This window comes from Hippichthys cyanospilos, chromosome 12 (assembly GCF_059441005.1).
Source record: "Hippichthys cyanospilos isolate Australia breed blue-spotted pipefish chromosome 12, RoL_Hcya_1.0, whole genome shotgun sequence".
In the NCBI taxonomy this organism is placed as follows: Eukaryota; Metazoa; Chordata; class Actinopteri; order Syngnathiformes; family Syngnathidae; genus Hippichthys; species Hippichthys cyanospilos.
Window position 1 is genome coordinate 4,821,051 of NC_142380.1, and position 22,774 is coordinate 4,843,824.

The 22,774-nt window shown below is 44.2% G+C and overlaps 3 protein-coding genes and 1 long non-coding RNA gene across 9 annotated transcripts; 2 read left to right on the top strand and 2 right to left on the bottom strand.

The window, feature by feature from the left end:
• The first annotated feature begins 487 nt into the window (after positions 1-487).
• On the top strand, positions 488-2,755 carry rnf182 (ring finger protein 182). 3 transcript variants are annotated; one of them, XM_088429887.1, is made up of 3 exons: positions 488-681; positions 1,244-1,654; positions 1,742-2,755. In XM_088429887.1, exons 2-3 carry the CDS (start codon positions 1,292-1,294, stop codon positions 2,084-2,086), a joined length of 708 nt encoding a protein of 235 aa, XP_088286013.1. In that variant the 5' UTR covers positions 488-681; positions 1,244-1,291; the 3' UTR covers positions 2,087-2,755. The 3 variants fall into 3 exon arrangements, with proteins under 3 accessions (XP_088286013.1, XP_088286011.1, XP_088286012.1); XM_088429885.1 differs by having other exon boundaries at positions 1,244-2,755; XM_088429886.1 differs by having other exon boundaries at positions 1,284-2,755.
• Positions 2,756-2,887: 132 nt separating this feature from the next.
• stard3nl (STARD3 N-terminal like) lies at positions 2,888-5,820 on the bottom strand. The gene is made up of 8 exons (XM_088429888.1): positions 5,676-5,820; positions 4,720-4,994; positions 4,503-4,580; positions 4,306-4,383; positions 3,718-3,771; positions 3,515-3,632; positions 3,335-3,439; positions 2,888-3,258 (listed from the first exon to the last, which is right to left on the bottom strand). Exons 2-8 carry the CDS (start codon positions 4,921-4,923, stop codon positions 3,227-3,229), a joined length of 669 nt encoding a protein of 222 aa, XP_088286014.1. The 5' UTR covers positions 4,924-4,994; positions 5,676-5,820; the 3' UTR covers positions 2,888-3,226.
• Positions 5,821-6,235: 415 nt separating this feature from the next.
• LOC148414481 (solute carrier organic anion transporter family member 5A1-like) lies at positions 6,236-22,305 on the bottom strand. Of its 4 annotated transcripts, none has more exons than XM_088430266.1 (11): positions 22,156-22,305; positions 20,061-20,206; positions 19,254-19,997; positions 13,190-13,322; positions 12,771-12,991; positions 12,298-12,462; positions 12,019-12,217; positions 10,760-10,919; positions 10,421-10,665; positions 9,887-9,951; positions 6,236-9,476 (listed from the first exon to the last, which is right to left on the bottom strand). In XM_088430266.1, exons 2-11 carry the CDS (start codon positions 20,134-20,136, stop codon positions 8,974-8,976), a joined length of 2,511 nt encoding a protein of 836 aa, XP_088286392.1. In that variant the 5' UTR covers positions 20,137-20,206; positions 22,156-22,305; the 3' UTR covers positions 6,236-8,973. The 4 variants fall into 4 exon arrangements, with proteins under 4 accessions (XP_088286392.1, XP_088286393.1, XP_088286390.1 ...); XM_088430267.1 differs by having other exon boundaries at positions 19,254-19,497; positions 19,570-20,206; XM_088430264.1 differs by having other exon boundaries at positions 19,254-20,206.
• Positions 12,117-13,588, top strand: LOC148414482 (uncharacterized). Its single transcript, XR_015867506.1, has 3 exons — positions 12,117-12,460; positions 12,919-13,054; positions 13,142-13,588. It is a non-coding gene; the product is annotated as an uncharacterized LOC148414482 (long non-coding RNA).
• Positions 22,306-22,774: the final 469 nt, after the last annotated feature.

Genomic DNA, 22,774 nt, shown 5'->3' on the forward strand with positions numbered 1-22,774 from the left:
GGTCAGCACCCACGTAAAAAAATATGCTTTCTTGAAACCAAATTTGTTCGGCTTTAACAGACTTTTGCAGTCGTTGATGTCATAGATGCTCTGGCGTGGATTAAGTGAGCTGTGGTCTGACGAGACCGCATTTCAAATCTTTTTTTTTCAAATCACGGGGATTGAGTCCCGTGGGCCATTTGGAAGGAAGTAAACACCCCAGTCGCACCTTGAAGGACCCCCTCTGCTTGTGTGCCTGGCCAAATGGAGAGGAGGTCACTCTGTGTGCCAACCACTAATTGGAGCGAATTTGACTGAGCAAGAAAAGAGCCGGCTCGAAAATTCCAGCGCTGTTCTGCACAGGCCGGCCTTTGTTGTCCTTTGCTGCCTTCTATTTGTTCTCTTGTGTGCTGTGTTAACAGTTATCCCTCTCGCTCACACGCTCCCCCTTGAAAGGGTCTTTTGCCCCCCCCCCCATCCTCTTTCCCCAAAAGTGAAGCTCACAGACCACCACATAAGCGAAAGTCCTCAGCTGGGACCTCACTAGGGGCTTCTGCCCGCAGGGACCGCCACCAGCGAAGCGCTATGATCCTGATGCCTCCGGGGGAGTCAGGACTGGTCTTCGTGAACCAAACATGGTGACCCCTTATTGGTTGTCCTGGGAGAGCTGAGCCTGGAGTTTAGTTGGTGATCTCAAGTCAGGTTGGTTTAAAAGACAACTTCACTTACCATCAATGTCGTTTGTCACAGAAGCTGTCAAGAAACTCGTAGAGCATAGTTGCCCTCCAGTCCTTGAGGGCCGATATCCTGCATGTTTTCCTGTTTTCTCTCCGGTTTAACCTATTAGCAAGCGCTACAGGAGCTTGAAAGTGATCCTAATCATTTGAATCAGGTATATTTGAGAGAGAAGGTTTGAAAAAATGCAGGATACAGGCAGGCCCCGAGGACTGGATTTCGACACCTATGCAGTAGAGCGCATGTAGATGTCAAAATCCAATCCTCAAAGGCAGGTATCCTGCACATTTTTTTATGCATCCCTCCCAAACACACCTGGTTTAAATGATTAGGATCATTTTCAAGATCCGACAGACCTTGTCGATGAGCTAATCATTTGAATCTGGTGTTCTGGGGAGAGGAACGTGGAAAACACGAAGGACTCCGCTCATCGAGGATCGGAGCTTGAGCCCTATGCCGTCGGCTTTTATAGTGAAGGCTGATGTTTTCATGGAAAAGGACCAAAGCCGAACTTGTTTGAAACTTTCAGGTCGCGAGACTGACCATGTGACGTCCTCCCACCTGTTTAGAACTTGAGATGATAGAGGAGGTGAGCGGCCACGTGGAGCGTCCCAACTGGGAGGAGCTGGAATGCAAGATTTGCTACAGCACCTATAACCTGGGGACTCGCCGGCCAAAGGTTCTGGAATGTTGCCACCGCCTGTGCGCCAAGTGCCTGGCCAAGATTCAGGACCTGGGAGAGTCGCCTCCACGTACCGTCGTCTGCCCTTTCTGCCGCTACGTGACCCGGCCGCTCGGCGAGGCGGTCGGCAGCCTCCCGGACGACTACAACCTGCTGAGCGAGCTGGCCCCGGGAACCCGCAACCAGAGGTCCCAGAGGAACCTTCATTTCCAACCAGATGAGCTGCTCCTGAACCCGCGGCACCTAAGCTCCTTGGTGGTAAGCGAAGCGACCGCAGCATCCCCTTCCTCCGCTTACTCCTCCATCAGAGGTTCCCCTAACTTTGTGGTCATCACCATCATGGAGCCTCCGCCGGCCCAGTCACCAAGTCAGGAACAGTCCGACGGCCCGCTGGTTTCTAGCTGGGGGTTCCGCACCTCCAGCCGGGACTCCGTGGTGTCCGTCCAACAGAGGTGGACCCTGCGGGACTGCGCCGCCCCGCTCTGCCAGAGGTCGGCCCGGGCGCTGGTGTGGGTGCTGGGCCTGCTCTACTTCAGCTCGCTACCCATGGGGGTCTACCTGCTCATCATGCAGCAATCCACTTTTGGGGTCCTGTTGGTCAGTTTAGTTCCCGCCAGCCTTGTCATGGTGATGGTCTACGGCTTCTGCCAGTGCGTATGCCAGGAAGTCTGGAACTGCATGCCACCATAGTGGGACCCCTCGCACCAGGAACCCGGTCCATATTAAGATGTTTTTCCCGATTTGGACCACTGTTCTTCCAGCTTGTGAATGAAAACAATTCACTAGGATGGTACGGGTTACGCATGATGAGACATGATGGAGACGCGACTCGTGCGGAGAACAATGAGACGAGCCCTTCCCAGGTCATGGATGCTGTTGCGATTTCACTTCTGGGAAAACTTGCAAAGAGCTGCTGTAGGCCACAACCCGCACCCAGATGCTCACGTGGAGACTGATGGCCCACGGTCTATGATGCCAATCACTCGGTCACGCCTCTTAAAGGCGCGCTACAAACTCCAAAAATGTCATTGGGACCGACAGACTGGAATTAACCTTACGCTTATGTTTTATGAACTTACCCTACAGAAAATGGTAAAGAATATTTAGCTTCATTTTTACATCGTTTGATATCGTAATATTTGAGTACCTGGGATTGAGTGTCTGGACTCTTTTAATTGTAAAAATAAATCTTTGGGATTGAATGAGTCATTTTGGGGAGTGGGCGGAACAGACTAATGGAAGCATCTTTTTTCCCCTATAGTTAGACATTTTGTGACCCAGTTTGGAGAGAACATTTACAATGTGAGTTATTGTTTAATATTTGTTCAATCCTAGTTAAACAATAAAAGTTGAGCTCATCATTCATGTAGGCTGCAAGCAGACTATCTCTTTTGAATGCATGCTTTGAGTGTGTGTTTATTTTAGTGTGAGAGGGTTTTACTGAGGGTGTATATTTTCACGTGCATTCGTATATGCTCTCCGTTATCCAGAGTTGATTCTCACTTTTATTCACAGTTGACAGATAATTTTATTTTGAAAGGGATCCCTTTTCACGGACTATAGCTTCCTGTTTGTCATTCAAGGCGGCCTAAAACTGTGTACATCATCCTACTGGCCACGTTTTCACTTTGTGTGAAAGCTCATCTATCCTTACAGAAAATGATGAGCACTTTGCTCATGGGTGCGTGCAAGTGTAAGGCCAAGTTTTCCCTTCAAAGCAGGCCCACAAAACTTCCTGTTTCCACGTCCTGACACCAACAAAATAATCCATTAATGGCCTTTTTTTTCCCCGGCTAGCATGCATCAGTGCAATCCGAGCCTTCGCTAGAGTCAGCGTTTGTCGTCCAGCTCTTCGTCCGTGTCTGCGGGAGAAAAGGAAGAAGCAAAGTGAGGAATTGTTGCCCGCAGTCGACCAAAAGCGCTCTAGGGGGCGCTCACCTGCCACCGACTCAGGCGGAGAGTAAAACTGTCCGTCAGACATGGGGCCAGGCCTGAAGAGAGGCGCTCGCTCAGCGGCGGCGGCGTCCGACATGGACCGGTAGCCTGGCGAGGTCAACACAAAGACACAAACGTGAAGGACAAGCGGGGGACAAGAAGAGAGGACGATGATTGGCTCACGGTTTAGCTCGTCGGCCTCTTGAGGGAGAACCTTGCAGTCCAGCAGCCAGGTTTCCATCCAGGCCAGCACAAAAGAGACGATGGGCAGCAGGTACCCGAAAGCCCCCTGGGACAGCAGCTGCAAAACAAGAAAAAAAAAAGGTTTGATAAGATGGACGGACAGAAAAAACAATTACTCTCAGATAATTTTCTTGAGGCGTTACCTTTGATAAAATGACTTTGACGATGAGGAAGGCACAGCTGACCGCAGTGGTGATCTGAACACAACGCAAACAAAACAGCAAAAGCGTCGTTACAGAGCCATCTGATGTTCGGTGTGTGTGTGTGAGCACTAGTGAGCAAGAGCAAGCGGGACCTTCATCAACGAAGCATGACCGTCACCACTTTACTAGATAAACATGTTTGTGTGTGTGTGTGTCCTTACAAATATGGCAAACTGGAACTTCAGCTACATAAAATGACAATCGATACTTTGTTTTAAAAATGTGTGTTTATGTATGTTACTGTGTATGTTACTGTGTTACGATGTTAGAATTTAAAATGTGAGCAAATTGGGTTTTTGTGTTGGACTTGGGTGAGTATTATTAGTGTGTGTATGTGTGTGTTCATTCTACACACAGTTGGCTCAAAAAGGGACTGACCCCACTTGGTTTGATTTTACTCATGTTTTGGAGTTTTTGTTTGGGTTATTCTTTTGACACAAGGTGGGTCAAATGAGTATACCAAAAAAAAAAAAAAAAAACGAGCCTTTTTTAGAGTGTTTATGTGTGTTTTTCTGCGCATGTACTCACAGCCACTGCCCACCAGTGTCTCAGCCTGCATACGGCGTAGGCCAAAATGAGGACGGCGAATCGGAACACCGCCAGAAGCTGAGGGGGCGGAGCCAAGACAGAAAGCGGAGAAGATGCGACAGGAAGGCCAAAAACATCAGGCGATTTTTATATTGGAGCCAAAGTCCATCAGAATCAACAAGCGTTTGTTTTCTTACAAAGATGTCGAAAAAGGAGGCGTGGTAGTCATAGTGGACCACTTCCTGGTTCAGCTGCTTGGGAAGGCCGCCGTTCACCTGACACACACACAAAGGACATATAAAATGAGCGGATAAGTCGATCACGGGAAGACCCATAAAAAAAACTCGGTCGAATTTGAACAGGAAGTCGTCCATTTTGTTTCAAACTGATGACAACAAAGCCAAGGGCGCTTACGTTGAGCTCGATGATCCACAGCAATGTGACGAATAAGAGATCAAACGTGACGAAGAGACAAAACGTCCGCCTGACGTCCGATATGCAATTCTTCTTCTTCTCCTCCTCGTACGAATCCACGCGGGCCTGCAGGGGCGTGGAGCACCTGCCCCCGTAGCCCCCCGTCAAATGAGACTCGGCGCTGCTGCTGCATCGGCTGTCCATGGCGCCACTAGCGGGGGAGTCGACTGCGGTCAACACGCACACCGGCTTTGTGGCCCTTCACATGACTGCATCTGCACACAAATGAGACAGTTAGCATTGTTAGCAACTTAGCATGCATTTGCTACAAGATAAACTAACCTGGTGCCTGCAACTGTGAGATTATTTTCAGTCGACAACAACTGGCAAAAACAAATTGCTGCTTTATTGATACCCCACAAACTAAATAAACATTATAATGCCGTGTTTACACTAGTGGGGCCGCACAGAACTTATTAGCGAGACAATTTTTGATTTGAGTTCCCCTTGAGGTTCCTGTAAATTGATGTAGTGAGGCAGGAGGAAAGCGTGAATTCAAGAAGAGATTGTCCAACGTTTGGGATGGTGATCTTACATCATGCCAATCAGCAAAAGTTTTATTTGGAAGCCATTTTGCTTTGATATGGATCGATATGATGACGTCATCCCCAGCCCGTTTTTCACATTGAACTATGGGAGATTGTGGATGCGGAACGTGAAGGATGAAAACAAACAAAGGAGAAAATGAAAATAGAGATTTGGACACTGTAAAATAATGTCATGCTTCCTCTTCATCACGATGACGATCGTCCTCGTGTCACGTGAGCAAGCTTGAGGAGCAAAAACGCATTTGGGCCGTGCCGAAATCAAAACAATTCAGCACATGAAACGCGTCGTCATTGTCGTTGACACTCAAGCTAAAACTTGTTTTAAAATGACCTTTGTTCGCTACTTACATTTCAAGCACGCTGCAGTTTGTCTTGTTTGTTGTGCTTCTTCGTGGTCGTCCAAAATCGTCCAAATAATGGTCAGCAGGTTGCAATCAACGGGAAGAGAATTCGTTTCATTTTAACTTGACATTCACTTCCTGCTTGGGCAGTTGGACCCGGAAGTAAATTTCACAGGGCAACTCTGGGAGTTGTAGTGTAAACGACGTCGCGCCTTTTTGGCGTCAACCCGTCCAAACGCGCACAGAGATAAGCATACGCAAATTAATTAGCTATTCATACAATAAAAAGCCTAAAAAATAATCAAGATTTGTGGAAAAAATTAAACGTATTTTACCCTTAGCTTAGTTAATTATTTTTTGTCTCCTCGTTTTTATATTATTTTGGATTTACTGCCTCTGTATTATGTGTTCTAATATTTGTTTGTTGTTCCGAGTTGTTTTATACATTTTGCACTTCGTATTTCAGTTATTGCAATAAAAAAAATAAGCATACGCAAATAAAACACCGCCCCGAAGGTATGTCTGGAAGCAGTGCGCTCTCTAGTGGCAACAAGAAGAAGTGACAACTACATGATGACATTTTTTTTTTATCTTTAGTTCACATTTTTTGACAGAAAGACGTCAATCCGGCGTCCCAGTGAGGTTACCTGGCAAAACAAATAAAATAGTTTTTTTTTTTTGTTTTTTAATCCAACCTGATGATCAAATGAAGATCACATGACTCAAGTAGGCTCACAATGGAGGAAATGAGTTCAATGATGAAATCCGTTTGCTGTTAAGTGCAGTTTCTCAAATCACCAGCAGATGTCTCTAAAAATTCCTAAAACAGGTTGCTGGTCATGTGCTCGCATTGCTTTCTAAACCAAGCCAACGCGTTTAACGGATTGACTTGATGTCAGGCTGAAAAAATTCACCGTGTCTCTTTGAAAAAAAAATCTCCGATGCTTACAGCTTTAACCTGTTCAACAATGCATTGTGCCCCACATCCCGTGACGGAGGCGGACAAATGTGCGTGTGCGTTTGTGTGTGTTGCCCAAGATCTCGAGTAAGACCAGAAAGTGCTTTTAAAAAAAAAAAAATCACATTTGTTTTGTAAAGGAACCTAAAAGATTACATAAACGCGTTTGCTTTTGATGTGATGTGCACGATTTATAAAACCTAACCAAGCAAGTCGCACACGTGACTTCCCCGTCTATCACATGCAACTTCGTAAGTCTAAAATACGGCAATTTAGTAAGTTGACATTGACAACGTTCCATGTTCCAACGCCAAATAAAATCGTTTCGTCATTTTGGCTGCTTTGAGTGTCGTAATCGTGGCTAACTTTCTATTAATACATAAATTGTCTGGGAATCTAATAAGCAGACATCATCTACAATGTGATTGGCTGATGAGCTGCCCAATCCTTCACCAGCTCCGCCTCCTTGTCAACTTTTGCTCCTTGTCAACTTTTGCTGTGGCATGGAGCCAAAAAGGAGGGAAACAAACGGTCTTGTGTTTGTAAAGTAACATTGTAAAAGATTTAGCTCATTTTATTAAGTTGCGAAGCGTACCAAAATAAAGCAAACTATGAAGCTCCTTCAAGTCCGTCATTATTTTTGTCAAAATTTGCTACTTTGGTACGCTTCCTTCACAGCATTTTTTTGTAAATTCAATAAATATCATTCCAAAGTGAACCAAACGGCATCAAGTGCTGTCATTTTGGTACCTTTAACACACTAGTGATGGACAAATGAAGCTTCATGAAGCATGATATATATTTTTTGACTCTTCAATGTGGTACTCTTGGTTTAAAGAAGCAGGGGGAATTTAATACATTTCTACTAGCATTTATTTTTAAACCAAGAGCCCCATCTAGAGGATTAAGCCAATATCACTGGTGCTTCATGAAGCTTCACATTAATGATTAATGCGATTTAGAAAAAAAACTTCTTTAGGTTAGAATGTTTAAGATATGAGTGCCTCTGTGTTATTGTTCCAGGTCAATTCACACCATTTTTCAAATGATAAAGCGCACCGGATCATAGGTCTTACCACGAAAAATTTACCAAAAAATCTATTTTTGTAATGTATAGGCCAAAACTGAGGTTTTAACTTCCAATATTTATGTGGAGAGATGGTACATGGAAGTTTAAAAAAAAAATGCAAACTGCCTGGTTAAAGCAGCAAACCTGAACATGCCTGCATGTTTAAAAATAAAAGCAGCATCAACATATTTGACAAAATACTGACACATCGTTAGAATACTGCAGCAACACAACAGTAACATACCTGATTGTGTTTACTAGTTGAGAGTGCCCCTAGTGGTGAGTAAAATAGAAGTTGAAAATCAAAATAGTTGTGCCTTGCTGCTTATTGGTAGACTGCCCCCTGGTGGCTAGTAGGAAAGAATCTGCAGATTAGCTGCACTGGAATATAAATCTACTGTTCAAAGCGCGATTAAAAAAAACAGTAGCGGCGAAAAATTTGAAATTTACAGTACATTTGATATTATTCACTGATGTAGTTCTTTTATTAGCATCAAACTGTTCAGTTGGTCAAAAATGTTTTGAGTTTAAATAAAAACGTAAATGTTTTACTTTCAGGCACTGATGCACTTTTTTTTTTTTACTGTATTCCTGTATAAACGCTGTAAACAAAAAAAAATGCTGAAAGGTGGTTTGTATTACTTTTTTTTTCTCTTGTCAATGTTAAAAAGTATACACTTTTAATTATACTTGTACAAAGTCACCGTGGCGAGGGAGGGGGGCGTGAATTATGAACACTTTCCTAAGAGGGGCTTTGCAAAAAAAAAATTGCAAAGAATGAGTATAACTGGTTAAGACTACCAAGCATGAAAAAGGTGCCAAAATGTGCTATGGTTACTTTGGAATGACATTATTGAAAAGTAGCAAAGTGGCGCAAACTGTGTTTTAGGTAGCCTAACACCCACAAAGGATGGCGAAAAAGTGGCTGTGGTACCACTCCTGCACCGTCGACAATTGAAATTCCAAAAATTGTAATCCCGCTGAGGTAGGGTGCCGAACAGTGCCCCCCCCACACACACACACACATTTCCCATATCTATCGACCGTGGAAATTCAAACAAACTAGATCCGGTGAACCAAAGTGGGTACAGTTAAGTGACTTTGGTACCAAGTGAGGCAAACTGTGTCGGGTTTTTCACCAATGTGGTACTGTTGTGTAGCACCGGGTCGTGATGTGTCACATGTCCACGCATGCGGATTCGTGTCGTCAAGTTGAAGGTCCGGTCCGGTGGGGGGAGGGGGGGGGGGGGGGCAGCGGTTGTTCTTTTTCAGCTATTGTCAGACGCGCAACGCCACCTGCTCCAGGGAGCGCGCCGGCGCAGCGGGGGCGGGCGGCGGCGGCGGCGTGGCCGCTTTCAACTCGTTCCCCGGGCAACTCTGCGTGCTGACCCCGCGGTTGAGGGCGCCGGCGCGGGGCGGGGCGCAGGCGGGGGGCGGCGCGGCGTGCTCGCTGCGCGGGATGTTGACGGGGCACGAGCGGGTGCGGGCGTGGCCTTTGCGGCCGCCCGGGTGGCACACCAGGCTGCCCACCGTGTCGGCGGGCGAAAGATGGCGCTTTAGCCAGCGCTCCACGCGCTCCTCCTTGTACTTGATGGAATACCAGGTGAGGAAGATGAAGAGGAAGCCCAGGAACTTGAGGCTGGCGGCCAGGCCGAAATAGACGAAGCGCAGGGAGGTGACGTCGTACTCCCAGCACGAGCCGTGCACGCCGCAGTCCTGCTGCCACAGCATGCAAGTGGTGTCGATGACGGCGCCGAAGTAGATGGGCGTCGGGATGTACGCTGCAAACAGATCGGACGCCAGCGGGTCAAATATGATTACGATGCAGCATCGCTGCTATAGCGATTGACAAAATGTGCATGTTTATGAAAATATGCCGAGTAATGTGTCTCAATTATTGGAAGCATTGTTAGCTGAATTTGTTTGTAAGTTGTTAGTGATAAAAATCAGACGAAAAAAAAACATCAGAAAAAGAATAAAGATTTGTGTTGATTAGTACACCTGGGGGAACTTGAAGGAACTCCAGGGGGTACTCAAGATTTTAAATAAAACAAACAAACAAAAAAAGAACATGTAAATATCCTTTAAATAATTGTTGAATGAATTTTTTTTTTCAGGAAAATATAAGTTCATAAAACAAATCTGCAGTAGGTTATTCAAATTCATTAAAAAAAAAAAAAAAACTACTCACCAAGCGTCCTGAGCAGAACAAACTGCATTCCCAACGCAAACGGTCTCTCCTGCTCAGCCACTGACCTGCACAAACACGCCTGTTAGCATGCTAGCTGCTAGCGCACTCAACAATTCAAGAAAAATATATATATCAAAAAATATATTTAAAAAGTATTCAATAATAGTATAATCTTAATAGATGTGAATTTGTCTTTTTTAATCGTATTTTTTAAAAATTAGATATATAAAAAAGGCATACACACGACGATTATTTTAAAAAAGAAAAACTGAATCATTTTTTGTTAGAATAAGTAATAGTATTTATTCATGTGAGGGTCGCACTTCCTGTCCTAGTTTTTGGGATTGATATTTTTAATGAAAACAAGCACTTTTTTAATTAAAAAAAAATGGTGGTGCCTATATTTTCATGAACACCATAAACCACAAGAGTGAAATTGTCTTTTTTTGATAAAAGGGTTTAAAAAAATAACATTTTGATTACAAAAAAACTGTTTAATATTAATAGTATTTTTAATTTCATAAATTGCAGTACCTGAGCGTGACTATGATGGCGGAGGGCTGAGCGCAGGCGGTGATGAGCGTGACGATGAAGAGGAAGATGAGGAAGGGGATGAGGGTACCGCAGGTGCGGTCACACTTTCCCGCCACGGCGTATCCGTTCTCGTTCAGGTAGGTCTTGACGATGACTAGCTGCAGCTGGTTGCTGCCCGGCCCTCCCGACGACGGCGTGATGACCTGCCGGCTCTGCACGCACGCGCACTCCGAGTAGTTTCGGATCTGAAAAATTAAGCAAAGCACATCATGTGTACTGTTAAAAATCCGTGATGAAGCTATCGGTGGTACAAGATGAAGATCGCCTGCGACGTCTTACGCCGCTGCTGTCGTTGGCAACGCTGCTGCACCCGGCCAGGCAAGGGTTAAAGTAGGTGATGCCGTCCGAGCCGCAGACGGGAGCGTACTCGTGGATTCTGCATCCGCAGTTGACGTTGCAGCCGCCTGTCAAATTCCTCTGCGTCATCGTCAGCGTCGGCCTGAAATGGTAAAAACATTTGAATAAAAGGCAGCTAGCTAAAAAAAGAAGTAAGACATTCCTCAAGCTAACACACACCGAACTTCCAAGGTGGACTGAACCAAAAATGCCATGCCGAAATTACCACGTATACAGTAACATCCCTATTACCAACCTAGCTAGCTACCAAGCAACTAAACAATGTTAAAAAAATACCCTGTCAATAGATTACTTAACTACCCAACAAACAAGCTAACCAACTAGCCAATCAACAAGTTAAACCAACCACCCAGGTCCAAGCTAGCCAGCTACCTAGCTAATACAAAAAGTAAGGCATTCTCCATACAAAGGTGGACAGAACCAAATATGCTAGACCGACACGTATTATACCCACCCAACCTAGCTAGCTAGTTAGCAAGCTAACTAACAACCAACCAACCACCTAAAGTTAAAAACGACTACCGTGACAAGTGTCAATAAGCTTATTAATTACCCAACAAACAAGCTAACCAATTAGCCAATAAACCAGCAAGCTAACTACCCAAGTAAAAGGCTAGCCAATTACCTAGCTAAGACAAAAAGTAAGGCATTTCCAAAAAAAAGGTACAGAGGTGGATTACCGACCTAGCTAGCTAACTACCAACTAACTAACAAGTTAAAAAATGCGCTGTCAATAATCTAAGTAACTACCCAACAAACAAGCTACCCAACTAGCCAACCAACAACTTAAACCAACCACCCAAGTACAAGCTAGCCAACTACCTAGCTTAGATGAAAAATAAGGCATTCCCCGAGCAAGCAAACACCTAACTTCCGAATTCAGGTTATAAAAAGCACAAAAATCTGAGTTACGCGTTTCACCCTGAATGTCTTTCCTAACAAAATGAGATGGGTGGCCTCTTTGACAGGAAGCGAGCTCAGTCCAAAGTAGGAGAAGCGCAATGAGATGGACGAGGGCGTCCTGCCAAATCGCTATATCGCTATATTGGTCTCCTTCCAAGGGCGCCGCTACCCCGCAGTGGCGTCAACATGTCCGCACCCGAGTCACAGATGGGCCGGCAAGGAGCGCCGCTGACTCTGCGGAAATCAAGGCGCGCCGCCATTGGTTCCCGCGGACCTACCCGGTTGTGTAGGGTATGTTGATGCCACCCAGGTTGATGCTCTCGCAGCCCACGATGAAAAGCGTGGAGAAACAGAGTAACGACACGCCGCTGCAGATCATGGCCAGCTTGGCCGACTCGCGGGCGCCCAGCTTCAGCTTCTTGATGATGTAGCCGCCCAGCACGATGCCCACGCCCGCGCTCGGCACGATGATCACACCTTGGAAGAACGCGCGGATGACACCACAAGTCTTAGTGTCACTCTACCGGCGAAATATAAAATCGTAGATGTGGCGTCACCTGTGTAGATGCTGGCGCTAGACGCGGGGATGCCGAACTGCGATTCGATGAACTTGGGGATAAAGGTGATGAAGGCGGTGACGATGGCGCTCTCGGCCGTGTAGGACAGGCTGACGAACAGGAAGGTCACGTTGCTCAGGATCCTCACAGCTGCCTTGGGAAGGTCTGCAGAAAAAAAAGAACCGTAATTTATCGTGTTTTACGCGATTTACGGATTTAAAAGCCATCAATTTTCAATCTGGTGCCACCTAACTAACAGTCTGACACCGTTGCCGTTTCTACTGATCACTTTCTAACATATCATACTGTGTTCCGGTCAACATTTCCAGAGACCAAAATTTGGAAATTTGGTCTTCTGTGTTTGTTTTTCTCCAAAAATTTTTTCAAATCCGAATTTTCACTATAAGATTTGAATTTTCTGTAGGATATCCGAGTATAAAAAAATACTTGCGAGTTGCAGTACTGCTGCGTACCTTTAATGTCCTTTCCGAAGCCCATGGAGGAGGTGACGGCTTTGTTGTTGTTGTTCTTGGTCTTCTCCTTGAGGACGTCGTCGTCGCTGGACATCTCGTCCAAGCTCAACTTTTTCCTCCTCTTCTTCTTCTTGTGTCGCGGCGGCAGCTTCTTTGGAAAGGTGAACATGGGGAAGATGACCAGCAACATGGCCACCGCGCACAGCAGGAAGCCACTCCACCTGCACATATACAAAATCATCTTTATTTAAGATGGCGGCGCCTTGAGATACAAAATTTACAGTGTAAGGATGTTCTTAATATTCTCACAATTTTTACCTGACTGAAATGAGTGTTCACTAATATTACATAATTTTTGTTCTTTGTTTTAGGAATCTTTTTTTGATGACACGTTGAAGTGTACGTTTGTTTATAGTCACCAGTTTCCGATGAAACGGGGATCGCTCTGGTCGATGTTAACCACCGTCTTGGGATCCACGTAGAAGCCGATGAGGACGCCGCCGAGCAGGTAGCCGGCCGCCGGGCCCAATGCGCCCATCACGTACATGATGGCTGGACAAAAAGAGACCAAGATAAAGTGTGACGCTCTTTTTGCAGCGGCGTTAAAAATAAAGCGTAAATTTTAGACAATAAGCTGTTAATTTTTTGTCACACTTTGAACCATGCGGCTTATAGTCTAGCGCGGGGTATCTGCAGTTTTTACTAGCCACCAGGGGGCACTCTCCACTCATAAACACAACCAGGTGTGTTCCTGTTGTGTTGGTGCAGTATTCTAATAATCCAAGTGCATCTGTGTTATGTTGAAAATAGGTTTGATGCTGCGCTTATTTCTAAATGGCATGTTCAGTGTTGAAGGCATCATTTCGCCGTAACCAGGACGTGTGGGTAACAAGTTTGAAATAAAAACTGAAATTTAATGTTATGAAATATCAGTGTTTATTGATTTTTTCAGTCTGAAATTTCTGAAGAGGCTTGATCAAGTGATGCTTTTCAAACAAGAACAATTGTCAGCAATGAAAATATAGGACACATTTATTAAATAAAAGAGCAGGGGCGGAGTCTGGAGTAGACTGCCTGTATATGATTGCTAATATCAGAGTTTTCAGATGGAGACCGTTATAATTCGATACTGTTTTATGGGGTGATATTGGTGATATTTGATATCAAAATTGGATCAGGACACCCTCAATCAAAATTAAAAGTGATCTCAGTAGTTGGTGACTAGTCAAAAGTTGAGTACTGAGTAAAAAGTATTGAATATCCCTAATAAAAAATCAAATTGATGAATTTCACTATCGATAACTAATTGATGGTTAATAAGTACAGTATATCCTTAAATCTAACTAACCATACATCCAAATAACTACAAGCAAATCAACCTTAAATTCTTCCCATGAAACAAACCGTCAACGGACCACAAAATGACCTACTAACTAACCAAGGAGCCAAACATCTCAACTATCTGCTTAGACGAATGTGATTAAACACCTGCCTCCGATAAACAGCTCCTGTTTTCAATTTGAGAAGAGACAGTGTGGATGTCAATTCACATATCATCATCCTTAATCTTACATAACTCATGGAGCAACCTAACGACGCATAGAACAGGCCTTCTGTGTTTGCGGTCACATGAAAAGAATGAGCTTTTGCCAATTAGAGGGACTTAACAGCGTACATTCCTCACCTCAGCTGGTGTGACTGAACAAGTCCTGCTCTCCAGTTGGAACGTTCACCTTTGACCTTCAAATGAGACCTAAGAACTTAAGGTAGGTGCTCGGAGATCATCTCAGTAGTTATGACGACGTACTCAATGATAGGCAGAAGCGCTCAGAATATTCCCCCGTTATCGGTTGCGTATCAGAGAGCGACAAGCTGAGGGTCATTGAGGACTTTGTGGGAAGGTGTGAGCATAACCACGTGAATTCCCCACCACGCACACTGGCCAGCATCCAGGAATCAGACTTTGAATTTGGACTCTCTTAGGTTTCTGAGTGTTCAACAAACCCAGTGAAACTCACTTGAGATTTTAAGAGAGGTTCTGCAAGTATCATCCAATCTATTTTGACACGTTGTTTTCCATCCCTTTTTTTTCAAATTTGGAGCAAATGAATTAGAACATGAAGCAACTCTGTCTTCTTGTACATCTACTCCAACTACAACCTTCATAACTACTTGGCTTTCAACTGGTTGTGTAGACACAGACCGTATTCCATGAGCAGGCGCCTTATTACATCAGAGAAGGCAAACGGCTCGCGCACACATAGACGAGATGGAGTGCTTTCTGCTGGATAATCCCTCATCTCGCTAGAGGAGAGGGAAAACCTGTAACACAGTTACACAACGTGGCACCCTGACCAACAAGCCACCGAGGTCGATATAAACCACCGATATGATATTATATTATATATATATATATATATATAAAACTGCTGTAATTTGGTCAATTTTTGAGATACTACCATGTATTATATGCCGATTTAACGGGGATTTTGTCTAGAATTAGAATATTGAATATATATTGCCGACATAAGCCTGGCTTTGTGTATATATATATATATATATATATATATATATATATATATATATATATATATATATATATATATATATATTTATATAGTTACATTATTGTAAAATCATATTATTACACTATACACAACAGTATCATATATACAGTATATGACAGAGCTTCAAATTCAAGCTGGCCTCGCTCCGGCCTTCCTGTGTGGAGTTTGCATGTTCTCCCCGAGCCTTCCACACTCCATAAACATGCAAGGCAGGTGTATTGGACATAATAAATTGGGCTTAGGCGTGATTGGGTGTGTGATTGGTTGTTTGTCTCTGTGTGCCCTGCATTTGGCTGGCAACCAGTTCAGGGTGTCGCTCGCCTACTGCCTGAAGTCAGATGGGATAGGCACCAGCAAGCCTGTGACCCCTGTGAAGATAAGCAGCTCTAGAAAATGGATGAATGGATTTTTGGATGGACAATACACACAACCACTTCTCACTACTGATGGGTGAAAATGGTGAAAGTGTTTTTCTGCTGAGCGAGCGAACGGCCGTCACGTGCACGAGGGTACGGAGACAGTCAGAAGGCAGACGGACATGAAGGGGGCCAGACACAATGGAATGTGTGTTGCCACGGCAACATGCTGACACAGCATTCGTATCCTTAACGCTTTCCAGCGCAACGCCACTATCAGGAATGGCTGGAGAAGATCACCACATTGTAGAAAAAAAAAAGTCACGAGCTCCTTCGTACCCACACAAATATTTATATTTCTCACACACAACACATGGCCGTGATTGAATTGGATGTAACAGTGAACTGGATGCATTTTACTGGACAGTACAGTCAACGCAATCATTGAAGGAATTGTTTAAGCTGGATGGCAGCCAGGAAATTCCCCGGTTGCTTTTCCGAGCTCCGCATCGATCGTCGGTCTAAAAGCATTTTGTGAGTGCAGAGATGAATGAAATTAGCGGCAGTCTATTTTTCTCTGCGGATATCCTGCTGAGTCCGAACAATGACAACCATCGTAATAAGCTAAGTAGGCTAAGTAGCGCGGGAGGAATACGTAGTCCCTGTAGAATGTTTTTAATCAAAACAATCAAGTCGACTCTAGTTATCTTCTGAAGTCTGTTTTTCAATGTGCGCTTTACTGCCGCTAATGCTAGGTCGAAAACCAAAACATTTTCTCGGTGACAAATTCCTCATTCCAAGGTGGTATCTATCACGGAGAAGAGCGCCAGAAAACTCAAAACTGTAAGAACATTTTAGCCAATCAACATTGACTCAAGTTGCTGTTACAAAAGAGGCTAATTTTAAATTCACTACCACCAAAACCGCGACATCCCACATTCCAATTTGATTCCTAAGAATCATAATTCCAACCCACACTGACAGGTGACAAAGGGGCCCGCAGTCGACAAATTCCTCAATTGCGATGTTCGAAGATTTCAAACAATTAGGAGAAAGTCATTTGTGAGAAAGATATCAGGCCACCATGAATATTTTGATAAAACTCTAGATTCAGTTAAAAACGATGAGTCCCTGAATCCAACAATGATCAAGCAGCATTCCTGCATCCCAGTGATGGAATGTTGCCATTGTCCAGCTGCGCTAAACTTTCTCAGGTGACCGAGTGCCAGAAGGCATCTTTTGTTTGTTTATTCCACACTCCTTCGTTTTGCCACATTCCTCCAAACCTTGCTACTCTGGAAGTCATAATCTTGTTACATTTAGGGGGAAAAAAGGCTCAGCTAATCATGAAAGCGATGGAAAAGTTCATATTTTACATTCAGTGTTCTTGTATCTTTAAGAATAATTTACAACAATTGCTTTGCAAAGCATGTTCAAACTGAACAATAGGGGAGCCGGGATTGACCCCTGGGGAACCCCTCATTTCATTGCAGTTTCAGTCATTTGCAAACGCGCCACGCTAAAAGCAACCTTGCCATCTTGATTATAAGTAGACCTTTCACATAATTGATACAAGGAACGATTAATAGGCCGGCCAATAAAATCTTCAAACATTGGCCAAAAATAATCTAACCAATGGACAATATTTGCCAATTATTTTTACTTTTTACCTCTAGGTAGTCCAAACATTTAAAGCAGATGTATATCGGTAACACTAGGGTCATTATTCATTACAAGTAAAATCATACCATAACCTTGTATCCTTAAAGTACAGTATATAGTAAAATATTTCGAAGACCTATCATTCAAAACGAAGCAAATCATAACTTTTGCAAGCGATGGAAGAAATTTGTGGAAAAAAATTACCTGGATCTCACTACCTTCCACACACCTTAGTCAGTTTGTTTGGAAAAAAAAAATCTTAAGATTCTTAAGTACATAGTAGAACAAAATTAAGCCTAAATGCGTTCTATGACGCCCATTCAACTACCAGTAACAAACACATATGACAAGAATGAATGTCCTTTTTTTGAATAGTGAAAACCCACATAATTTACAGCCTATTGAAATGCATAGGGAGGAAACAAATCCGTTTTTTTCAGCCAAAACTTGACTGTTAAATTTTTTTTATCTGATTTATACCATTTTATGTTCATCATTAGAGTTAAGTCCTGCTGCCTTATTTACACAGTTGAAACTGATCCGTTTTTAAATCTTTTTTTTGACAGTGTGCTACTATTTCTCCTGCTCATATCTCGTTCAGGAATGCACACAAATCCCCCCTTCCAGCCCCCAAAACTCGCTCTAATTTGTTGCTCTGATTAAGCTTCAGCTTGTTTGAGGCCACTGGGGCGACAAGGCCAGGCCTGACAAGCCAAAAGCAAAGCGGCTGAGGAGGAGGAGCGTGAGGCTGGACGGTGGGCTTTCAAGGTTAATGATGCGAGTTGAGGACCCGGCAAAGTTTCACAACGATCAATGTAAAAAGCACTGCTCACCAAAGCCTCTTTCGCAAAATTTGTGCCCAACCGTTTCGACAAAAAAGGAAGAGAAGACCTGCCTGAACACACACACAGTTTCTTGCGATTTTTTTTTTTTTTTAATGGCCGTCATGAAAAGAGTTTTTTTTTTCCCCAAAAATATAAGGTCGAAAGTTTAGAAGTGTCCGACGAACGGTAATTTAAAGACGCATAAGGCGGGTTTTGACGCTCAGATTGCAGTTTTTTTATCTTCGGTATTCTTACTTACAATAATTACCGTAATGGGACAAGCTAGAAGGCAAACTTCAGTTGGCTGTTAGCAGCAAGTTCCGGTTGCAGCTCGTGTTAGCTGAGGTTGTTAAGGCATTATTTTCATTAAAAGAAGCAAGCAAACTGAACCAATGTCCGAGTCCATATTACTAATTATGTAAAAGTTATGATTTCTCCAGCTGATTCAATGATGTAGCTGGGCACACCGATTTGAGAACACGGAAAGATTCCATTTGACTAATTTTGGTCTTTTAGCATATACACACAGTCATAAACTTGGAGAAAAACGGACGGTGCACAACTTCAGGTACTTATGGCAAAATGAACTCGAGCTGCGTCGCGAGAAACAGAAAAAAAAAAAAAAACAACTTTGAGCTCATTCAAAGTTACACTGGGAAGGCGTTCACTGACCGCTCACAATGTGGGAAATCGGAAACACATTTAACGCGCAACAAGTATACAACTTACGGGTATGAACACAGGAAAATTTACAAAAGATGAGATTTATTCTGTTTTACTAAAGCTTTTACAGTGTCACCATACTCTTGGTGCATACAGTAACATAGAAAATACCAGAATTTGACGCCCAAATTAAGGGTGTATTCTATACACGGGTTCGCCCTATTTTGGCGAATTACGGCAATTCTCTTTTTTAAAAAACGTTGATGGGAACTTTATTTTGAAATTGAGTATCGGCTCCGACTGATCATCGGCCTCGTCGATTGCTAATAATCAGCATCGTTCTGCGAAATACTTTAAGGTTATACTTAATAGCGAGGGTTGTGCTAGCCAGGGCTAGCGCGTCGCGCTTACCCAGGTAGAGCGAGGCGTTCTCCTTCTTGACGTTGTCATCCAGGTAAGTGGGCCCCAGCGTGTAGATGGGCGTGGAGCCCATGCCCACCAAAATCTGCGCCACGATGAAGAGCGCCACATAGAGGTTGTGTTCGTTGCCCTCCTGGTCCCGCGGGCAGGACGCCACGTCCACGCGGTCCCCGCGGCTGGCATTGGCGCTCAGGCACAGCCCTTCGTTGGCCGCCGAGGAGTTGACCTCCTGGATCTGGTAGGCGGGCGAGATGAAGTGCGGCAGCGAGAAAAGGGCGGCGCCCACGGCGATGAAGACGCCGCCCACCGCCAGCCAGCGCGGCCGCTGCCCCCTGCCGCCGAAGTAGCTGATGAAAACCACCACCAGGAGGCTGCCGATGTCGAAGCAGCTGACCAGCAGGCCCGACTCGGAGCTGCGCAGGCTGTAGCGCTTCTCGATGGTCGTGATCACGCTGCTCAGGTAGCCCGACACCATCAGCGACTGGATGAAGGTCAGGTAGCACATGCAGAACAGGAAGCAGCGAGAGTCCTGCAGGATCAGCGCCAGGTACTTCTTTCGCGGGAGGAGGCGGGGCGGCGAGGTCCGGCACGCCGGCGTCGGGTCTCGCCGTCCGGCGGACAACAAGGGAGGGTTCTCCGAGGGGCGGTTCAACGCCGACTTGCCCGCCTTGGGGAGGGCGGGGCTCGGCGGGGAAGGCTCGCCGGCGCCGAGCCGGATGAACTCGGTGCTCTCCTCTGCCGTGACCGAAGGAGACAGTGAGGCTTCCTCTTGGGGCTTGAGACTTTGATGGGTCGTACCTGGGTCCTCCGCCTCGCTGGAACCGCCGTCCTCCTTGCGAAGGGACGCAGACAACTCGGACAAGTCGGCCTCCATGGCCGCCGCCGCGTCCGGTCCGGCTGATGACGCTGCCAGGGGGCGCCTTACGGGGCCATGGCGTCTTCAGCTTGCGAAAATACAAGTGGGAACGTTATTATTCAATAGTGGGGAAAATTACATTAACATTTTTTAGTCGTTTTTAGTTCGTTGCCACCCCTGCGTTTGGCAATTCATCTCATTCACTCCCAAAAACGTTTTTTTAACATTTTTTTTTTGCACTCCAGAAATTCAATAAGCGGTGTGTATATATATATATATATATATATATATATATATATATATATATATACACAACACAAAACATAACATAAAAACATTACATCAAACATTGACAAGAATCGTTTCATAACTTCTTACATACAACTTATCCCTCTCTGGCTCAAAGTTTTTAATCCATCGTGGGGGCGGCCATTTTCCCCCTTGCTGTCAACCGAGAATGAAATCACAGTTGCTCAGAACACAGTTAACAACCAATCACGGCTCAATTTGCAAAAGTTGATCTCAGTTGATCACAGAAAAAAGGGCGAGTTGCGATCTGATCAACTGTGATGTCATTTTCAGGTGACAGCCAATTACAAAACAGCTAATCCATATGATCGACAGAGGAATTAGTATCAGCTGATCTCACTTATGGATGCTCCAAAAGTGAATTGGCAGTTTAAATCCCTGATCGGAGCAACCCTACCTGTAAATTTTGTGAAATCGTCTATTTAAATGGGCTGCACCACCGTTTGTATATACACAAGTACTGCTTGAGTTGTTCTACCGCCGTGACTATGGATGCTTTGCCCGTCATTATCATTTTCCAATATGTGTTTAGCATTAAACTCATAGGCAAATTTGATCGTTTGAAATATACAATGTGAAACTGTGACAAAACAGCTCTTGGAAACAATTCTTGACTCATTTTATCTGCCTAACTTGTTGAAAAGTGAGCTTGAATTTCAGATGTTTGCTTGCTGGCCAAAGCAATAAAATCAACCCAACGACGGCTGGTATTTAGAAATACTCCTGCATCGATTTGGTTGTTTTCGGTCAACTGAAGTGGAAAATATCAAAGTGGCCTCGGCATCTATTTTTTTTCTGGATGCTGCCCTTGAGGAAAACGTTTGTACAACCTCTGTTCTAAGTGTGACTGGCCCTTTCCTTGTTTGCCCCTCCACCCTTTTCGGATTACAAGGGAGTTCCACTCGGCTCCCCCCTTATCTTATTCCCCTCCTCCTCCGTCAAGGGCACCCTTTCTCCCGCATCATCGCAGGTTTGCAACACCAGCATATTTGTTGTCGACGAAAATAAAGACAGCACCAAAAAAGATGATGAGCATCAGTGGGGGAGGGCGAAGCTGCGGATGCTGGTTTGACTGACGACAAACACTGCAGTGCTTCTTTTACCAAAACACATCGGAATTAAGGCGTATAATACGGAGGAGGGCGGACGCTTCAAAGTAAAATACCAACAAAAAAAAAAAAAAACACTTACTGTTATGATCCATAATTGAATCCAATGATCAGATTCCCGGTCGTTCAATTGTAAAATTTTAAAAGTTCGTTTCGGTCGACGACAGAGTACGTTGACAATTTATCATATTTTAAACGTTGCCCACGAAGAACCGCATAACACATAGCATATTATTACTTTTGCGATATCGAGTTAATTGCTCGTCGTCTGCAGAGGAATTCGGCCATGGTTAAAAAAAAAAAGATCTTAAAATGACCACAAAGCATCACGCGAGTGTAACCGGGAGAAGGCAGCATCTGTCCTAGCTGCAGGTCGTCTCACGACCAGAATTAAACGTGTTTAGGGTCACACTAAAACGCTCACAATTAAACGTGCCTTTAGTAGCATTATCATATCCTATAATAAACATTATTCCGACGAAAACGAGACGGCGCTGAGGTTTTATTGTGAAAAGTATTCCCAGGATGACACAGCTAGCCTGCAGTTAGCCGCACGAGTAAAGCGCCGCAGTGATGCTCATTTCGACACATTTCAACAGCAACAACAAGCGCCACTCACTTGACGCTTCGACGTGAAAACACGACAAATCCTCACGCAGCCATGTCCAAGTCCCTCGCGTGGGGGCTGCCGAGTGACCACAAGAAAAGGCGCTCGGCTTTTTGTGGAGGAGCTGATGAGGGGAAGCGCACTACATCGCGTCGAGAGACGGGGAAACACGGCGGAAGTAGCTTGTGAGCGCTTTCATAATAAAAGCTTTTCTCCTTGAACGTTTTTCCCCCCATGAGACATAAATAGAAAACATCGATATTTTTCAGATTTGAAATATATTTGCTTCAGTGTAAATGGTTATGAAAAAAAGAGGAATGTACTTAAAACTCCTGAAATGTAGACATACGCAACAAAATTATTTTTAGAGATGTTTTAAAATACTCAAAATGTTTTAACTTGTCCAGATTTTAAAATGGCATTGACATTTTTACGATTTTTTTTATTCAACGTTAAATAATATATTCAGATCTTGCATATAGGAGATAGTTCTGCCAAATTAAAAATGATGTATGCACTATCCTTCACAAAACTCATATTGATATTTTCATTCACCACAATTGAATATGTCTACACTGAAAACCAATCACAGAATTCCTACATTTTAACAAGGCGAAACTTAGTTGCTGTA

What these genes read in the sequence shown, in the direction of transcription:
- LOC148414481 (XM_088430264.1), bottom strand. Translation starts at nt 20,136, where the DNA reads ATGGAGGCCGACTTGTCCGAGTTGTCTGCGTCCCTTCGCAAGGAGGAC. An exon ending in AACATACCCTACACAACCGG is followed by an intron (nt 10,920 to 12,018) that starts GTAGGTCCGCGG and finishes TTACCATTTCAG; the next exon opens with GCCGACGCTGACGATGACGC. An exon ending in TTGCCAACGACAGCAGCGGC is followed by an intron (nt 10,666 to 10,759) that starts GTAAGACGTCGC and finishes TTAATTTTTCAG; the next exon opens with ATCCGAAACTACTCGGAGTG.
- stard3nl (XM_088429888.1), bottom strand. Translation starts at nt 4,923, where the DNA reads ATGGACAGCCGATGCAGCAGCAGCGCCGAGTCTCATTTGACGGGGGGC. An exon ending in TGTGGATCATCGAGCTCAAC is followed by an intron (nt 4,581 to 4,719) that starts GTAAGCGCCCTT and finishes TGTGTGTGTCAG; the next exon opens with GTGAACGGCGGCCTTCCCAA. An exon ending in AGAGGCCGACGAGCTAAACC is followed by an intron (nt 3,440 to 3,514) that starts GTGAGCCAATCA and finishes TGACCTCGCCAG; the next exon opens with GCTACCGGTCCATGTCGGAC.
- rnf182 (XM_088429885.1), top strand. Translation starts at nt 1,292, where the DNA reads ATGATAGAGGAGGTGAGCGGCCACGTGGAGCGTCCCAACTGGGAGGAG.